We start from the raw sequence: 20,464 nt of genomic DNA on the forward strand, positions 1-20,464 counted from the left end.
CAAAATGATATAACAGAAGTCTATCAATTTAGTGGGAATTCCAGATCTTTTCAACACCAATCTTTCTCAAGATTTTAATCATTTTATAACACTTAATCTTTTATCAAAGAATCTCAAGCTATGTACCAAAAAAAAAAAAAAAAAAAGAATAAATTTCTTTTTCCCCTTCCTCATCAAAAATGGGCCTAATTTGATGTGCTCTAAAATCTTACCTAACTCCAGGGATAGATTTTCACAGAAAGATTTTAAAACCTATATCAATACACAAACAATTTGCAGCTTTCCTAAGCTTTTCTACACATTGGAGTTTATATAATACTTTTTGAGATTCAGAAGGTTTCCTATAGCTGGTCCTCAAAAAGGCAACCTAGTAGAGCTCATCAACCAGGTTTTTCTATCCTTCTTTACAAAGCTTTTGGTTTTTCTCCTATCTCATGTTAAATAAATCTTGATAAGATCATAAAGTATGATTGTTAATTGTGATTTCAACAGTTAAAGGAGCCTGGGCTCAAGCCCTGGCTGTGCCCGATACTTTTGGGTAAATTATTTGTACACTGATGGATCCAAGTTAAAATCCCTATTAGAAGTTAAATATGAAGCAATAGTTTCTAGAACAAAAATTAAACATTTATCTGCATTTATATAAATTTGGACACAAATACATAGACTATTGAATCTTAAAATTCAAATTACTTTCAGAAGATAGCCACAGGAAAAGAATAGAAAAAGCATACTGCCAAAGAGTAATACCCAAATGAATCTTTAGTACTGACAAGTCAGCCATTAAGCTGAGATATGTTGCCCACAAAATAAATGTGGTTAGGTTTTCATTTAAGAAAGAAGAAAAAGAATCACAAATCACATGTTTATAGATTTGGGGAGAAAGGCAGAAGCCAACTAACAGCAACTTAAGAAGAAATGTTGACAGTTTCAAACAAATATACTATTTTTCAAAAAATTTGGAGAAATGTATTTTAACCTCATATATTTAATAGCAAACTAAAGTGTGGTTTTTTTCTGTACACTGTAAAAAAAATTAGGTTCATCACCTTACTATGAAATTAATTGACAGCAACTTGAAACCTAGACAAATTTTCTATCTATAACACAAAAATATGCATTTTCAAACAAAAAAGTAAATGTTAGTTTATAGGGACCATAGCCACTTTAAACAATATTTAACATACAATTCTTAGCAAATGAAGAACCCTGCTATTATTAAACTGTTAACTCAGACTATATTTTTAATTAAGACTGAATACAAAATGACATGCACAGAGAGACTGGGGCGGTTCAAGAAAAGACACGAAAGTCTGTGATTGAGCACCACACAGAGGCTAGCCTCCTGATATTTCAGAAATGTATTATAGTGTTAGACTCGATTATCCAATCTCAGGTGGATGAGTTATCACTGAAATTAAAAATAAGACAGTTGGAATAAAAGGACAGGAAAAAATAAGAAAAATGTTTCAAGATGAGTATTTATATGATTTTACTTAGCCTCTACCTCCTTTTAAAGCATCCTCAAAGAGAACAAAGGATTTTCTAGAAACTAGGAAACCTAAACATCTTATAAAGTACATTAAAGGAAAGATAGGTCAAATACTCACCAACAGCAAGCAGTGGCTGATACATTTTGATGTTTTTTGTGGTCAATGGTGGGCACATACGGATAGCAAACTGTGGTGAGGGCAGCCCTGAAAGCAGTCCTGTTAGCAGGAATTTGAGGTGCACTTCCTGTAGAATGGAGCCTTTGGGATGTTCTTCCCCAGCAATTGCACTTTGTCCTGATTTGTAATAAAAATAACAAAACATACTAATTATAACATATGCTGACCTTAGAAATCTAAAGAAACTTTTCAGTGGAAATGTTCCTCGGGTTTAGAAGCAAAGGTGTAATTTAGCACTCTAGAGCTGTAGCTATTACGGCCACAATGGCTATGCTTGGCTATGGAACTTAAATCACACCAGCTTACAACTCAAAAGATAGATAATTCCAGAGTGTTGCTATCCAGAATTCAGGGATCTATGTCTTCTAAGAAACACTGTTTTAGCCAAAGCTTCTGGTATTAAGGCACTAAACAGAGGCTCCAGAACAAACCAAGAGAACTTAGGTTATAAAACAGTTTCTGTGGTGTGGGATGCTGTACCACATTCCCATCTTACTACTTTCTAAAGGGTTATTTTTCAATCTGATGTACTTTGTAAAGTACATATAAAATTGGTAATCACGAAAAGCAGGTTGTGATTTCTAGCAAGAAATCTTAAGTTGTCAATATAAATAGAAAATTTAAGCTTTATAAGTAAATATATAAAATAATAAATACAAAATAAATAATCTGGATAATATATCAACTGTCAATGTTCACAGTTAAGTCTTAAATGGCATTATTTTCAGATACACCGTTTGTACTTAGGTTCCCAGGTTTCAAACTAAAAAGAGGATTCCAATAAAAATCATTCTAACAAAATGTGAACACAAAGAGTAAAATAAAATCAAGACTGTTCATTAAAAAGGGTATATAAATTTCCTTCCTATAAACTACTATTACATATTGGAATTAACTCCCCAAAAGCACATAATAAAGAATATGTGAGTGTATGTGGATATGTGTGTATAAATATAAATAAATAAATATATATATCTACATCTACATACACATACATAAAAACATGGAAATACTATGAAAGGAAAAATGTAAATAATTACTAAGACTGTGTGTGATCGGACTATGAATATAACCATTTAAGGCTGTAAAGGTTTTTTTTAATAATAATGTTATTTTAAAATTCACACAAAATATTAAAAAAATGGCCATCAATTTAATCCAATTAAAATGATCCCTTAAGTTACTCATACAGTTGATACCAAAATCTCTCTGCCTAACTTTGGTAACAAAAGATAGACTATAAAGGATTAAGAAGTTCAACAGGTAGGTACCACATATACCAACCCTATTAGCTTGGAGTTGACACCTGGGAAAAGCCACATTTTTCTTCAAGTCTTTTCCATAATGACAGGGTACAGCAGATTAGGCCTTAATAAGCATCAGCTTTTATCCAATGAATATAAATCAGCCTCTATTTAACTGAATTGCTTTCAATTATCACTAAGTACACAGTGAATTTCAAATTAAAAGTTTAATTAAAAGTTTTAATTAAAATGTTTTCAAGTACAAAGCTTTATTTATTTAACACTTTAAAATCAACCACATTTTCAAGAACTGCTATACAATCTGTATCCTTTTTTCTGTTAAAAACTGTAATTTATACCACTTAGATACCTAAACAGCATTAAATTTCAATCTCCTATGGGCTTCATATTACTAATTAGGTCTGTTCATGTGTTTTTATAATTCTTTTCACTTCAATATTTCATTTTAAGAACAGACAAGGTCAATTAACTCAAAAAAATTGCATTACTTATGAAATGAGTTTTGCAAAACAAGTCATGCATCTAAACTTTTTCATATGGATTTATGTCTAGTGAATAGAAAGAATTTTAAATATAAAAGTTAGAGTCATTCAGCAAAAGGATTTTAGGACTGGTAAGAATCATGCCAAAACACAAGCCTAGAGATGGTTCAGGGTCTTGCCCAGATAACAGTGCAGCCACGAGAACTGGAGGCCATTGCTGAGGAGGAGTCTGGGAGCCAGGATTACTGAGGTCACAGTCTGGCTCTTCCACTGCGTGGCTGAGTAGTTGGGGGCACGTTCTTTAATCTGTGTGGGCCTCAGCTCCCCAATATTATCTACTTTGCAGGGTTGTGGTGAAGGAATACATATTTAGCACAACACTTAACATAGTATTAAGCATTCAATAAACACGATCTGATTAATATGATTAATAAGGTAATGCTCTTTCTATTAATAGTCTATCACCTACCTAGCATTTCAACAAAAAGACCTAAATAACATACATTTTCAATTACATTATGGAAGAATAAAAAATGATACAGAAAATCCTTTATAAACCACAGCCACAATTTAAAAAGAATTAGATGTCAAAATTGCTTGGCATAGTTACAAAGTCTAACAATTTCAAATGGCATAAAATTTAAAATCACAAATCCTCATTCTGCCTTTAATATGTATATACTAGCCCCATAATAATTAAATAACTTTGAATATTTTATCTAAGTAAATATTTGTTGAAAGAATTCCCAACACAAAAGTAAGAACATTCATGGCAAAAAGTTAAAATAATTTTTTCTAATATTGCTCAGTTACTTTATTCCTTTAATAAATATTTACTGCAAATCTAGACTGCACAAGGTCCTGTGCTGAGGGAAACAAGATTGAATCAAACACTGCCCCACCCTTGTGGAACTTATAACTTAGTGAACGAAACAGAAGCAAAAATAACTACAAATAAAACACAGCTGGTAACTATTAAGGGGCCACAAAAGAAGAACATTTAAATTATATTTAGGAGATTAAAAAAAAGAAACACTTGAGTTGAATTGTGGATTAGGAATAGCAGAAAAGTAGAGAGAGGAAGCATGTACTTAATTCCAAGCTGTGAGACTAGTGAATGTGCAGGCCCTGGGAGGTGTGGAGCTCAGCAAGGGCTACAGATCCCAGACCCAGACGCCTAATGTGTTCTTTGCTTTAGACCAGAGTCTCTCATGAGTGAACATTTTCTAATTCCAACAACTATACTGCCAATCTATGCTGCTTCAGGCACTTTGGTGCTTACATATTTTATACCCCTCTAATTTATTTAAAACATTTTAGTTTTCTCAAGTATTAACTTTGACTTTATAATAATTGCAAGTCAGTGACTCTATTAATTTTGCCCTTCTAAAAGAATACCTAACTTGAAAGTTAGAGGGAAAAAACAAGCTTACCAATCATGTTATCTAAGGAAAGGTCTGGGAGTTTATTCTGTAGCACTCCTACAGGAATTCCACAGAAAGACACTGGTGAATATAAAGGTGACACACCAGAACTACTGCAAAGACATAATAATTAGATGTTTTCACAAATTTAGAACCTGCATTACAAATTAAGAACTCAAACTATTAATTCCAGATCATGGCATTGTATCTATTTTTATAATATTTATAATATTAATCTTACACATCAATGAAATAACTCTAGCAGGTTTACGTAATTCTCTAATAATCTAGAGCCTTAATTATCACCTTAAAACATTTTTACAGAAAAATGGCCCTATTTCTGTATGATTCTGGTAATTTAAAAAAAAAGGAAACAAAGCAAAAACACAATCTTATCCATTCATGTACCTGTTCCGTGAACTTCGATTACAAAGAGCAGACTTGAGTTCCCATATCATGACTCTGCCATCACTCACTATGAGGGCAGCTGAATTCTCGTTGACGGGACAGCACACCATACTGAAGGGACGGACAGTTTTTGTCACCCTGATTGCATCACACTGGCTTCGTAAATCATAGGTAAGCTCCTGAACAGGATCTAGATCTTAACATAAAATTGTTTTCTTTTAAATATGAGAAAGCATCCATGTCAATATCACTACTATTTGTTTCAATTTAAATAAAGCCTCCTCTAAAAAGGATATCACTCCTTCACTAATGCAAAGTTTGTCAACATTGGGTTCACTTTTTATAATTACTACTAAATTTCCTCAGAATATAAAGATAATTCACTTTATGATTGTACACTTCAAGCTTAATCTCTAAAATAACTATGACTGAGATACCTTTTTTCAATACTTTGAAATAAAATGCTTTGAAAAAGGATGAATAGTGATATATGATTAAATAATGGATATACTGCCATCATAATTTACAGTAGTCTATAATAAGCCTGAAAATAACTATACTTTACAAAAGATGTGAAAATCACTTTCACCTTTAAACGGTATGTCATTTCACAAAAACATTTGGCTGGTATTTGCCACATGAAGCTTTATAAAATAATTTTGAAGAAAAATATAACTAACATTATTGTGATAGAAACTCACCTGGTTCCTCATTTGAAGTGGTGAAAATGCTATTGTATGATCTACGAACACGTAAGGTTATACAACCATTTTCATGTAGACAAAATAAACCATCACGCTGAAAGCAGGGTATTACCTTTAAATAGATGATATATTTATTTTTTAAAACACAATAAGTTAATAAAGCATATACCATGAAGCTCAAACTCATAGTTAGAGAATATGGGCCAAAGGAACAAACAACAAAAATACACAAATAATACCAAGTTTTGAACCAAATGAACATTTAAAAAATCCATTTATAATCCTAAAAAAATTATCTTTATCAATGTAACTTAAATAGTTCAGTAAATACCTTACGATCAGTCAAAATGTCTAGGACAAATCAAACTAATCAAAAGTTCAGAAAAATAAGGAATACAAAATAATGTTAATCTTCCAGTAAATATAAATGAGAAAATGGAACTAAGGATTTTACAAGACTATGGTCTTTTCCAATATAACATTCATAACCTCTAGAAATGTAGTTTATAAATTATAGATACCTGCAGAAATGGAACTCCTGTTCGTTCTATTGCAATCACACCCACTGTTTGATTCACCTCAAGGTCAAGGATTAAAATCTCTCGAGGATAGAGTAACAACATGTGATTCCTTTTTGAAGGCAGATATGCCAACTGAAGGCAATCATTAAGAGTTATGAATTCAGCACTGAAAAAAGTAAACATTTACTTTAGGAATCAAGAAATAAGTCAAAGACTTAATTCATATCAGAAAGAGCTAGAAAATGATTTAATTTTGTACTTTCCATACAAAAATTGTCAATGAGAATTTACAACTCTTTCCTGAAATGACCAACATGGGTTAGCATCTAAAATGTAGACTTCTACTGTGTGCAAAATCCAAATTATGACAATAATATTGTATAGGTTGAGTAGAAATGTCAATGTTTCTAAATTTTTGAAATACTTATAGTAGAGTATTATGTCTATGAGATGAGATGATAAGTAACTGACATTCATAAGATAGTTTTATTTTTACTTTGTAATTAGAAGTACTAGATAGACTGCTGTAATCGAGACTCAGGATTAAAACATCAACAATTAGGGTAAGTAGAGCCACTGGACCAGACTGGACTATCTGCATGGTCTCAGGGAAGCCACTTCCCCTTCTCCACCTTCATTCACTTTTAAGCTGTCTCAAATCCTTTTTGAAACAAAGTAGGGTATTTTATTTACTTATATCACAGCATTTTCTTCTGTGTAAATAAAACAGATGAAACTATGTGGATTGTAAAAGACTATTACAAAGTCTCAAAAATCATTTTAGTAATCTGTGATTGTTTCATATATTTAATCACCTTTTAAAATTAAATATTAATATATTTTAATAGGAATAGACATAAAATTATGTACTATTAATATTTTCTTTTTACATATGATTTTATTGAAAGGTTTTGAAATTTAAAATAAAGTTAGTTTACAGGACTAGAAAGAGAGGGATTTTTTTTTTTTTTTTTTGAGACAGAGTCTCACTTTGTTGCCCAGGCTAGAGTGAGTGCCGTGGCGTCAGCCTGGCTCACAGCAACCTCAATCTCTGGGGCTCAGCGATCCTACTGCCTCAGCCTCCCGAGTAGCTGGGACTACAGGCATGCGCCACCATGCCCGGCTAATTTTTTGTATATATATTTTTAGTTGGTCAATTAATTTATTTCTATTTTTGGTAGAGACGAGGTCTCGCTCAGGCTGGTTTCGAACTCTTGACCTTGAGCAATCCGCCGGCCTCGGCCTCCCAAAGTGCTAGGATTACAGGCGTGAGCCACCGCGCCCGGCCGGGATTTTTATTGCATTTAAATCCTGACTTTGCCATTTCTTAGTTGGGTGAGTTTGAGTAACTTTATTTAAAATGATGTAGACAGACTAGTACTACTGCCCAGAATTGTGCTAAGACTACATGAATTACTGGAAGCATCCAAGGAAGTTCTACTTGAAGGAATAAAGTATTTTCCTAAGACTCATAATTTACATGTAATTCATATCAGAGAAAACTTAAGAGATATAAATCACAGATTATAAAACTATTCATACTGCCAAACAGTTATCTGTTTATAACACGGAATCCATGAAAAATAGAAAGTTATCTTAAGATACTTAAGGAAAAATATTAAATTATTTTGGCACAGGGTAGGAGATAAATTAACTAGTGAACTTAACCAGTCTATGGTTTAATATATAAAAATGATATTAACACACAAATTTGTAATGTAGTTGTAGAGTAATTCATACTTTCACCATATAGTTTTTAGGTAATTACCCACAAAGTCTAGACAGAATAATCTTAGCACATTAAAAATAAAGACTCTCTTAAAATGAATGCCAAAAAAATTTGCCAAACCAGTAATATATAGATCATAGCTCTAGGAAAAAAGATATCTCTTCTAATGCATAAAATTACTTAAAATTTTATTCAGTTGCAATTTCCTAAATACACAGTAGCAGCTAGCATTTTCTAACTGAATGCTTACTAAGTATTAACCACATTAAGTACTTTACTTACGGTATTGTATCAATTAATCTTTACAACAACCCTATGAAATACTTTAAAACCTTATTTTAGAGATTAGGAGAGTGGATCAGGGATTTTTCTCAAAGTCACATAGCTACAGCATCTCCTAGAGCCTTGGATTTTAACCAGGACGGGAAACATATCACCTGCATAACGAAAACACCCATATTCTACTGGCTAATGCACCTACGTCATGAAATTATATTTAAAATGAAAATCCAGTTTTCTTGCCCAAATTTTTAATTTATTCAATAATCACAACTTTAGAATCATCTATTTTCAGAAGTAGAAATCAGAAGCAAAAAATTTTAATCTATAAATATCAGTAGGGGAGTTTAGTAGTTAGTGGAAACAAAGGAACCATGTTAAATGCTAAATTTTCTCTTAGGGAGAAGACAAAATGAATATTTTTTCCTCTATTAAACTCAAAAATTAGAAATGACAAAAGGTGAGATGAAGAAGAAAATCAATCTTAGTACATCTTCAAAAAGGATGTTTTCATATCTGATAAGTAGACGAGTGCTGTTAGTTCCACACTTGTAACTTACCTAGGTTTCTCTTGAGTGATTAAAATTTTTACTTTATTAAGAGCCTTCTTGGCACCTGTGGCTGCAGCCAGCTTGTTATGAGCTGGGCTAGAGTGTGGGCTGGATATGTAAACTTTTTTCCCAGGGCCTGAGGGAGGCTTGGATGGAGAGAAGTCTGAGATGAAAACAATACCCTCGCTGGTGAGTACTATATTGAGAAAAGCAAAACCCTGATTAAAGTTTAATCAAGTTTAGCACAGTTTTATTCTGATACAATTTTCAGAGCAAAATAATGATAATTTTAATAACACAGAACTGGCAATATTATGTACTCATAATATAATGGGAATGTTCTCCAAGTTGAAGACAAACAGGTGGTCCATTAAAATATTTTAGAGGCCTCTAAGCTCAGCATTCTAAATTATGTTTTATATTAAAAAGATACCAGAAGGTTACTGGCAGGAAGAACAAATGTTTGTTCTTCCAGATAAATTCAGTGCACAGACTTTCATTAAAAGTCCCTTCCTCATTATATCCCATAACTTCAAAATCCAAACACTTTTCAGAATATAACGTTTACACAGGAAGAAAAAAATCCCACATTTAAGAGGCTCTGCATGTCACAATTAGCTAATTTCAAATATTTGACTTGATGATAGCAAATTTTTAATGATTATGATGAGCTATATTCAATCCAAACATATTTCCTTTTTCTTCTCAAGCATTGGACTGAACCTTACCATGAGTAAAGAGTGTTCTTTTTCCTTTACATTTAGAAAAAAAGAAGTAGGGTACCCAGTGGCTTACAAAGTCTACATGAAACAAAAATATTCATGGAGGGAGCAACACATTTAGCAATACAAATTAGGCTTTTTAAGACTGAAAAAATAATCTCCCTTAACACTGGAGCTGACAAATATTGGGATATATGAGCAGAAAAACCTTATCTATCCTGGATCCTGGCAATTAGCAAGCCTGCTTCAAGCACAGGGAAAAAGAAAGCATTCAAGAGACTTGAGAATCCTAGCACACTCAGCATAATGTTATGTCAGCTGACGCTTTGAAATACACAGTGCTTTCACCAACCAAATTATAGGGATGGAAAGAGTTGACGCCATCAAGTTACCCTAAAGACTTGTTTCCTTTTCAGGTTCCACAACTCATCCTTCAAGGGCCCCTGGCTTCCCTTCTTTTGCGATGCCTTCCCTCCCTGACTCTGCCAGCTGGCGTAGCCCTCCTGTGTTCCCACGGCATTGCATTTATATAAGCCAATGGAGTATATGCATGCACATGTTCATAAATAAACAGTCATATATGCAAAAGCCTAAACACACTGTATTGCGGTTTTTTAAATAGCCCCGTTTCTCATTTAACTTCTACTTGTCTGCCTTTCTTTTCTTAACTTCAATAGACACACACACACACACACACACACACACACACACACACACACCCTTGATAAATCTTGATGGAAAAAAGTTAGAATTTTGAGTCACTCAAACCCAGGGAAAACATCCTTCACCATAGCTTCCCTTCCTTCCTTCACATTCCCTTCCCTCCTTCACATTTCTGATCATTATCAAAATGAAACCTACTTTGACCACACTATCTAATACAACTTGCCCACTTCGTCCCCTATTCTTCTCCAACCCCTTTATCCTCTTTTACTTCCTTCATAGCACATATCACCTCTTAATATACCAGAATTGGATAATTCATTCTGTTCACAGTTTATGATCTGACTCCCTCTCACGAGGATGGAAACTCTGTGATGGCAGGAACCCTTGCTTTGGTTCCCTAAACAACAGTAATATCTCAAGAAATATCTGTTGGATGACAGAAGAATATTTTCTAAACAATTTAGCCACAAATATATCTAAAACAAATCTCATTTTAAGATCATGAGCTCAATAAAACATCAAAAGTACACTGGCAAAAACTGCCTTCATAAGAAAAAATTCCCTTGGGCTTACTCTGTTCCTTACATGCATCTGTTTATGGCACTCAAAACGATAGCATGAAGTAGGACAATTATTTAAAAAGCAAGAACTTAAATTGGTTACAGACTAAATGAAACCCTTGATTCAAGTTCTTTAAGTGTTCCTAGAAAAACAAATTCAACTAAGTCTGAATTAGAATATCAAAGTAACTGTCTGTCCCTGGCTAGTCTAATACTATTCACAAATTCAACACAGTAAAGGTATATTTAAATTTCTAAATATGGCTGACTTAAATTTCTAACTATTGAAATACAAATGATATGGGGTTATGATTTAGTATGTGTATTAGGAGCTGCAGATATATGGACTAGATGTGCTTTTTCACTTTGCTCAGTCGTTTTAATGTTACAGATGTATAATGTGTATGTTTATCTTATGTACATGACATTACGATATTATAAATACCTCACTTAACTCACTTTCCACAAGTAACCATTACTCACAAGTTAAATGTGAGGGATCAAAAGGGTCAAAAGAAAAGGAAAGAATGTTGTCTGCATAGCTCTTCTTCCACAGTTTGGTGCCAGTGTCTGCATTCCAGAGCACGATGTAATTTGGCGGGTGGATGGCAAGCAGTAAATCCCGGGAAGCATCTTGATTCCACAACCACTGAACATCTGTAAAGACCCGATAAATAAAGGCAAAATTCAGAAATCATCCACTTTAAAACACTTGGCTTACTTGTCCTTGATATTTAGTTTTTTAAATGTAATACTTAAAATCTTAACCATCCCCCACCTAAACGTGATGCATGTGTATGTGTGGTATGTGTGTGTAGGTGTCAAGACTGCACAGAAAAAGCTAATTTTATATAATAATGTCAAAATGTTAAAGTTACCTGAAATATTACTTCAAAGAAAATTAAAGGCAATTTTCACTAATCACTACTTAAAACTATAAAATATGTGAGACTCTCCTAACCATAATCAAGATGTCAGACTCCTCTAATGTTTCTGTGGAATTACTTAATGGGACTTCGCAGGTTTTTGTGATTTTTCACAAGGATAAACAGAATACATAAAGATCTAGTTTGGTACCTAGTACATATTAAGTACTCAAAAAATAGTAATTTAAAAAATTATTTCAGTTAAAAGACTCACTCAAGGATGTCAATCCAAAGAATGCTGTATTGGTTTTAGGTCAATAACAAAGAAATTAGCAAACAATTTATATGAAAATAAGAATAAAATTTTATTCATCTCTATGAATATACAGTAAGTACTGATGGCTAATTCGTAACAGCAGTTCAGCCAACTTTACTTATAATACACCTTAGATTATAAGATTGTTTGTAGAAGCTTTATTTTTCTTATCAGGCTTTACTGAGGCTAAGGTTGAAACTAATGAGTTTTACCAAAGCACAAATAAGTTGAGACTTGAGAAAACATGCCTAGAAATATATTGATGAGGAAAAGAAAGCTAGATTCACATCAGTAGAACAGGCTAAACACAATCAAGAGTTTACTCAGAAGTGATAAAATTAAATGGATGGAAGAAAAACTACTTGGAGGGTAAGTGTACCAACATAAACACTTAGCGGAGCACTTTCCTCACCTTGAATAGGCTTCGCATGCTCTTGGATTTCACACTGAGCTACTCCTGCTGCTACATCCCAAACGATGATCTTTCCATTGACATCAGCGGAAGCCAGGCGCAAGCAATATGGTGAGCCAATGTTATGGTGATAGTTTTCCCTGGCCCATTTAACCTAGTATCAAGAAAAAAATCAAATCAAGTAAACACTGGCACTAGATGAAACGAAACAATATTTTTCACAAAATGTTAACCAGAACTCATACTACACTTAATTCTACAAAAATCTTTAGCAAAAATAAATAGAAAACTGGTTTTCATTTTGAAACTATACATTTTTATTATTTATGGTATTTTTAAAAGTCACACTTAAATATTTTTGAAAACATCTAATGTTCCTGACTTTAAAATATAAAAAAATAGCATAGCCTTAATATTTTGGAAAATTCAGGTAAAAATTCCAGAATAGCTTAGAAATTAGATTCCTTACAATCTTATTATGACAGAATATCTAAAATCATAAATTGTGAAGTAGAATGCTTTTCCATATTCTATTCTTCTAATTAAGAGGAAGACAACTTAGAGACCAAAAAAAACTGTGTGAAAGGAAAAACAGGAAAAAACAAAAGCAGACAAAAAACTCTGGCTGTCCCTCTTCCATAAAAATATGAATGTTTTCTCAGCTTTAAGAAACAATGGTGATATAGCACCTCTTGTATATTCCTGGATACAGCTGGAACCCATTCTACTAAGTGAGGTATCTCAAGAATGGAAAAACCAGCACCACATGTACTCACCAGCAAATTGGTATTAACGGATCCACACCTAGGTAGACATATAGGAGTAACATTTATTGGGTGTCAGGAGGGTGGGAGGGGGGAGGAGGGGATGGGTATATACAACCCCAACGAGTAAGATGTGCAACATTTGGGGGATGGACACACTTGAAGCTCTTACTCGAGGGGGAGGGGGGCATGGGCAATATATGTAACCTTAACACCTGTACCCCCATAATACGCTAAAATAAAAAAAATACTAATAAAAAATATGAATGTTTTTCTCTAAAGAAATTTACCCTTCACACCTCTAGCAACATTATTAAGCATAGAATTTTTAAAATAAAAAACACAAGAATTCAGGACAAATCTGATTAAACCCTTCAACAATGAATACTGAGAGTTAACATAAAAGACAAATTACACAGTCCTCACCATGAGCCAAGGCCTTCCCCGGATACTCCGTCAATTTCCTGGTCACTACCACTCTCCTTCTCCTCCATCTCAGCATCCTGCTGATTTTCCTCAAAGTATTTATTACACAATTTGTAATTATTTTATGTACCTTTTTCTGACTTTTTACCACTCCACGAACTGTCAGCACTTTGTCGATCACATAGGCTTTGTTCACATTTCTATTCCCAGACCTCAGTATAGCACCCAAAGCTGTGTTTAATAAATGAACTTACATACCACAAAAAGCTTCAAATATATACATATATAAACATATGTATACATACACACATGTGTATATCCATAAACACACTCATACATAATGCTAAGGTAGGAAAGTTAGCTAATCAATTGCAATAGTATTCATGAAGAAGATAGGAATGAAGTTTTCTGAACATCAACGTTAATAAGCCTTAAAATTTTACTGTAGTTGATCTTTTGCTCAGGCAAATTTTTTTTAATGAAATGTGTACGCATGTGTACTTATGTGTATGCATATATGTATGTGTATATGTTTCAGTGTGTATATGTACAGATATATTGCATGTGTGTAGTCAGTCAATTCTCATTATTTAGATTCCACATTTGTGAATTTGCCTAGTCATTAAATGTATTTGCAACCTCAAAATCAATCCTTGCAGTACTTTTGCAGTCATCTACAAACAAGCACAGAGTGATGAAAATTTGAGTCGCCCAACATACATGTGTGTTTCCAGCTGAGGTCAAAATAGCATTTTTGCTTTGCTTTCACAGTATAAACAAGTGTCCATTGCATCTATGTAGTACTATGTTTTTCATATTTTTGTGCTTTTTGTTGGTGACTTCACTGTTTAAAATGGCCCCTAAGCATAGTGTTGTTGTGATGTAACTCATAGGAAAAAATATGTGTAAGATAAGCTTTGCTCAGACATGTGCTGTTAGCAATGAAGTCCATGTTAATAGGTCATCATTATATATTAAATAAGATGCCTTTAACAGAAACACATATAGAACAAGGTTATATATTGATCAGTTGATGAAAATGTGGTGACCAGAGGCTCACAGGAATCTAACCCATAGGAGCAAACAATGTTTCAGTATTTACTATTTTAGTTTTTGCAGCAATTTTATAGAACACCATGAATAAGAATTGATGGGATGTATGTGTATACATATGTGTGTGTATATATGTAGTGTTGAATTCCATTTATGTTAACTTCAAGCACTGTGTATATATATATTTTAAAAATCACCTACACATATCATAATCAAACTGCTGAGAACCAAGGATAAAGAGAAAATCTTGAAAGTATTCAGAAGCAAAGAGATAATGCAGAGAAACAAACACTTTTCATCAGAAATTATGTAAGGTGAAAAATAGTGAAGTGATATCTTTAAAGTACAACTAGAAAAAAAAATTGCCAAACCAGCAATCTATATTCTTTGAAAATGTCTTTCAAAAACAAAGGTAAAATACTCCCTCAGACAAATGAAAATGAAAGTTGAGAGAATCAACCAATATTAGACATGCACTTGAGGAATTTGAAGTAAATTCTTCAGGCAATAGGAATATAATACCAGACTGAAACTTGGATCTACACAAAGAAATGAAATCTCCAGAAATGCGGGGGGGGGGGGGGTGGAGGGGGTGGGGGGGCAGTGGCATGGGGGCAGGGAGGTGGAGCAAGAGCAAAGGCAAACATAAAATATTTTTTGTCAAAAAGAAACCCTATACCTTCTATCAGACTTCATGGTAAAAGACTGAATGCTTTCCCCCTAAGCTCAGAAAGAAGGTAAGAGTATCCTCTTACCACACCTATTCATTCAAGCAGAAGTCCTAGACAATGCAATGTGGCAAGGAAAAGAAACAGCAGACATACAGATTATTGACAAAAACATTAAACTACAGTCATTTGCAGATGACATGACTGTGTGAAAAAACTCCACTCTCCAATTACTAATCTAATAAGTTATGTTAACAAGATCACAGGATAAAAGTCAATATACAAAAATCAACTGTATTAATTATTTCCTTACTTCACATCATATATAAAAACTAACTTAAAATGAATCAAGGACCTACACATAAGAGCTAAAACTGAAACTGAGAAGAAAACAAAGATGTAAATCTTCCTGATGTTGGAGAAAGCAATGGTTTCTTGGACATGGCACCAAAACCATAAGCAACAACGATAAAATAAACTGGACTATCATTAAAATTAAAAGATCCTTCTTGTTCAAAGGACACCATCAAGAAAGTAAAAAGACAACCCAAAGAATGAGAGAAAATATTTGCAAATCATATATCTGATAGGGATTTGTACTAGAATAGAGTCCCCCCTTATCCACAGTTTCACTTTCCACAGTTTCAGTTAGCCACAATCAACCATGGTCTGAAAATATTAAATGGAAAATTCCAAAAATAAATAATCCATAAGTTGTAAACTGTCCACTGTTCTGAGTAGTGTGATGAAATCTCTCGCCATCCACCTCCATGCACCTGGTTGTGACTCATCCCCATGTCCACTTTGGCCATGCTGTATGTGTCACCTGCCTGTTAGTCACTCAGTAGCCAGCTTCATTATCAGATCAACCATGTTGATACTGTAGTACTTGTATTCAAATAATCTTTATTTTACTTTACAATGGCCCCAAAGTGCAAGGGTAGTGATGCTGGTATTGTTATAATTGCTATTTTATTATTATTGTTGTTAATCTTTTACTGTGCCTAATTTATAAATTATACTTTAACATAAATATGTATGTATAGGAGAAAAAAAGAATATATATAGGGTTTGGTACTATCTGTAATACCCTCAGGCCCAAACCCTCAGATATCCACTGAGGGGTCTTGGAATATATGCCCCCCTAAGATAAGGGAGGGCTGATGTTACAACTCAATAATAAAAAGATAAATATTACAATTTTTAAATGGGCAAAGGATTTATTTATTTATTTTTTTTTGAGACAGTCTCACTTTATTGCCCAGGCTAGAGTGAGTATTGTGGCGTCAGCCTAGCTCACAGCAACCTCAAACTCCTGGGGCTCAAGCGATCCTCCTGTCTCAGCCTCCCAAGTAGCTGGGACTACAGGCATGCACCACCATGCCCGGCTAATTGATTCTATATATGTTAGTTGTCCAATTAATTTCTTTCTATTTATAGTAGAGACGGGGTCTCACTCTTGCTCAGGCTAGTTTTGAACTCCTGATCTCAAGCAATCTGCCCACCTTGGCCTCCCAGATTGCTAGGATTACAGGCATGAGCTACCATGCCTGGCCGACAAAGGATTTAAACAGACATTTCTCCAAAGAAAATATACAAATGGCCAATAAGCACATGAAAATATGCTCAACACATTTGCCACCAGGGAAATGCAAACCAAAACCACAATGAAAACCACTTCACACCCACTAGGATGATGATAATCAAAAGGACAGAACGATAAGTGTTGAAGAGAATTTGGAGAAACTGGATGTCTCATACACTGCTAATGGGAATGTAAAATTTGGAAAATAGTCTGGCAGTTTCTCAAAAAGTTAAACATAGAATTACCATATGAGTCAGTAGTTCACTCCTAGATATTTACTCAAGAAAAATGAAAACACAGGTTCACACAAAAACTTGCACATGCTGTTCACAGCAGCATTATTCATAATAGCCAAAAAGTGGGAAATACCCAGATGTCCATTGAGTATTGAAAAAATAAATGTGATGTATCTTACAGTGGAATAGTACTCAGCAGTTAAATGGAACAGAGTACTGAAACATGCTACCATATGGATGAATCATGAAAACATATTAAGTGAAAAAAGCCAGGCACAAAAGACCACATGTTATATGATACCATTTATATGAAATGTCCAGAATAGGCACATCTACAGAGATAGAAAGTAGATTCATAATTGCCTAAGATGAGGGGTATGAGGGAAATAGAAAATGATTGCTAATGGATATAGGGTTTCTTTTTGGGATGATGAAATCGATTGTGGTGATAGCTACACAACTGTGAATATACTAAAAACCATAGAATTGTATACTTTAAGTGGGTGAATTTTATGGTATGAATATCTCAATAAAGCTGTTATATATAAAAAAGAAAAAGACCTCTATCTCCAGTCATGGTCTCTCTTCTAAACTTCAGATCACTATAATATATTATAGGCATCTTAGTCTTTGCATGTTGAAAACAAAATCACTGACTCCATACACACTCATTTATCATAACTGGCAACACTGTCATTCAGTCACTCAAACAGAAACCTCAGAGTCAGTCTATTCTCTGACTCTCCCCTATATTGATGACTATAAGGGCTATCAGATTTACCCCTTATGCAGCTCCTAAATATTACTCCCCCATGCCTCAGCCTTATTTTTGGCCCTTAGAATTTCCTGCCAAAATTACAGCAAAAGTCTCCTAAATGATCTCACTGTCTCTAGTCTTGCCTTTCTGCAATAGATCCTTCACTGCTTCCAGAGTGAGTTTTTCTAAAATGCAAATACAGTTATATCAATCTCCTACTTAAAAATCCAAACTGCTTCATAATCGTATAAAACTTTCAAGCATGGCAGCTGAAACTCTCTGGCTGCCTTCTCTTCCCTCACTCTTACAAGTGTGCGGGCTTTTTGCAATCTTCACAGCACATGACTTACCTCTGTATATATTCTCCCTTTTTCCTGCAATGCTCCTCTCCAATTTTTCACATGGCTAACTAGTGTTTACTAGTCTTTGAAGACTTCTGTGACTCTCCCCACAACTAGGTAACACTCAGCCCCTTTGTCTTCCCACAGCATGTTAAGCAATTCTCACTTAGCACACTGTGAGTCTTCCTCAGAAGATAACAAATTGCCCGAGGGCGTTCATCTCTATATCCTTAGCACATGCCAAGAATGCAAATAATGAATGGATGAGTGGTCTGGTAAATGGTAAAACTGGTGTTTCCCATTAGCTTTAAAATGACCTAAGAACTAGTATTTAATAACTTATCCTGGATTGACATTAAGTCATATATATGGAAATGCTAGTGTATCTCAAATAGATTATCATATTTAAAAGTTATTCAACATTTATACATATGATTTAATGAGAACCTAGTGATATACTGTATTAAGCTTCAGAGTACACAATATGATAGGGTCAGAGTGGGATTTGACTTACCTTGACAACATCAGCTTTATGCTTTTCTAAAACTTGAAGAGTTTGGGCCGTATTAGAATCAATCACTACCACAAGCGAATGACATCCATAAGCAATTAAACCTTGCCAGCCCCTAACAAAACAGTAATGTTAAAATATAGGTACAAAACAAAGCAGGACAACTTCTCTCTTGCCAATCCTAAATAAATGATAAATATAACTTGTATACACTACCATTGAGAAAATATTATTTAAAACCCAAGGCCAATATTTAACATTATACTATTAAAATAAAAGATCTAGTTAAGCTTGAAATGCTTGTTGAAATTCACTTTTCATTCCCATTAAAAAAGGTTCTAAGACTCTATCCCCGGCAACAGAGTGAGACTGTCTCAAAAAAATTTTAAAAAAGGTTCTAAGAGATATGAACAAAGAGCCCTGAGGATGTATAAAGCAACTCATGGCCTCTGATTGTCTTTGTGGGCATGTCTTCTTTTATTCAACTTCAAATCCTTAGTATCCACAATGTGCCTGGGGTAACCACCTGTTTCTAGTCCCTGTCCTTCCAACTATAAAAACAAACACTGGACAGGAGGGTTCGGTCCTCTTGACAACATTCCCAGAGCCACAGCTGCAGAATTTTGCATCACATTTGTCTAATTATTAGTTTTCAGAGTCACTGTGGTATTTTACAGTGAAAAGATAAAGAGCAATAAAGACGACCTGTTGAGGACAGAAACGTCCTACACAGGAGGAGTCATAAGACAGACGCTGAGGAGAACAGGTGAGAGAAGAGATTGGCGCCTAGCACAGGGCCTGGAACATTGTTGAATAAGATATAGGTGAAAAACAGGACTAAGAGAAAGAGGACAGGAAGGGAGAGAAGCCTGAAAATTGGAGGAGATGTAAAGAGATGGGAATGGATGGTAAAAGGAAGAGGTGTGGAAAAAGCAGAGAAACGAATATGGGAGAAAAAAGGCAAATGTATAAATGGATTTCCCCGGGAATTTCCTACACGAGGCATTTACTACTTTTGTAACAACAACCTAAATCCATCATCTAAAAGAAAACCTCATAGTGTGAGGGCGGCTCCCTGTCTGGGCGAGGCCAAACTACCAGGCGATGAAACCTCTTTTCTTTTCCCTTCCTCTCACAAACTCCCGGCCGATCCTGAAGCCCTGGAAGCCGGCGCCCTCACCAGTCCACTGCCGCCTTGTTGTGGGCGTTGAGGGCCCCGGTGAGGGTGCGCGCCGACACCTTGAAGTTCACTGTGTAGGGCAACATCGCGGGGAACAGCCCGGGCCCTCCACGCCGACCCGCGACCAGGAAGCGACGGACACTGCGCTTCCGTTCCAAATAGAGTCCGGGTAGCCCCGTGGGCGCTGCTGTCAGGTTCCGCCGGATCCAAGGTTCCACATTCTCTGGGTTCTACCGCCTCCTGATTCCATCCTCTCGAGGTTGGGTTGCCATGAGTTCCACGGACCCCGGGTTCGCCCGCCTCCAGAGTTCCGTCCCGGCAGGTGGTTCTCCCGCTCCGCGCCAGCCAGGCTGTGCTTAGAAGAGGAG

At 34.8% G+C, this 20,464-nt stretch overlaps 1 protein-coding gene across 2 annotated transcripts in view; it reads right to left on the bottom strand.

The window, feature by feature from the left end:
- The window catches only part of WDR11 (WD repeat domain 11), a 56,699-nt gene extending 36,459 nt beyond the window's left edge, over positions 1–20,240 (bottom strand). Inside the window, exons 1-10 of one of the 2 annotated variants that reach the window (XM_076009745.1) lie at positions 20,097–20,240; positions 18,920–19,031; positions 12,576–12,729; positions 11,465–11,638; positions 9,043–9,229; positions 6,475–6,640; positions 5,951–6,065; positions 5,250–5,445; positions 4,851–4,951; positions 1,611–1,787 (exon numbers count right to left, since the gene is read on the bottom strand). In XM_076009745.1, the coding sequence (XP_075865860.1) occupies positions 1,611–1,787; positions 4,851–4,951; positions 5,250–5,445; positions 5,951–6,065; positions 6,475–6,640; positions 9,043–9,229; positions 11,465–11,638; positions 12,576–12,729; positions 18,920–19,031; positions 20,097–20,182 (1,468 nt within the window). In that variant the 5' untranslated portion in view covers positions 20,183–20,240. Of the gene's footprint in view, positions 1–1,610; positions 1,788–4,850; positions 4,955–5,249; positions 5,446–5,950; positions 6,066–6,474; positions 6,641–9,042; positions 9,230–11,464; positions 11,639–12,575; positions 12,730–18,919; positions 19,032–20,096 lie in introns of both variants that reach the window. The other variant, XM_076009744.1, reaches the window with a different exon arrangement.
- Between the last annotated feature and the right edge of the window lie 224 nt (positions 20,241–20,464).

This window comes from Microcebus murinus, chromosome 14, assembly GCF_040939455.1.
Source record: "Microcebus murinus isolate Inina chromosome 14, M.murinus_Inina_mat1.0, whole genome shotgun sequence".
NCBI lineage: Eukaryota > Metazoa > Chordata > Mammalia > Primates > Cheirogaleidae > Microcebus > Microcebus murinus.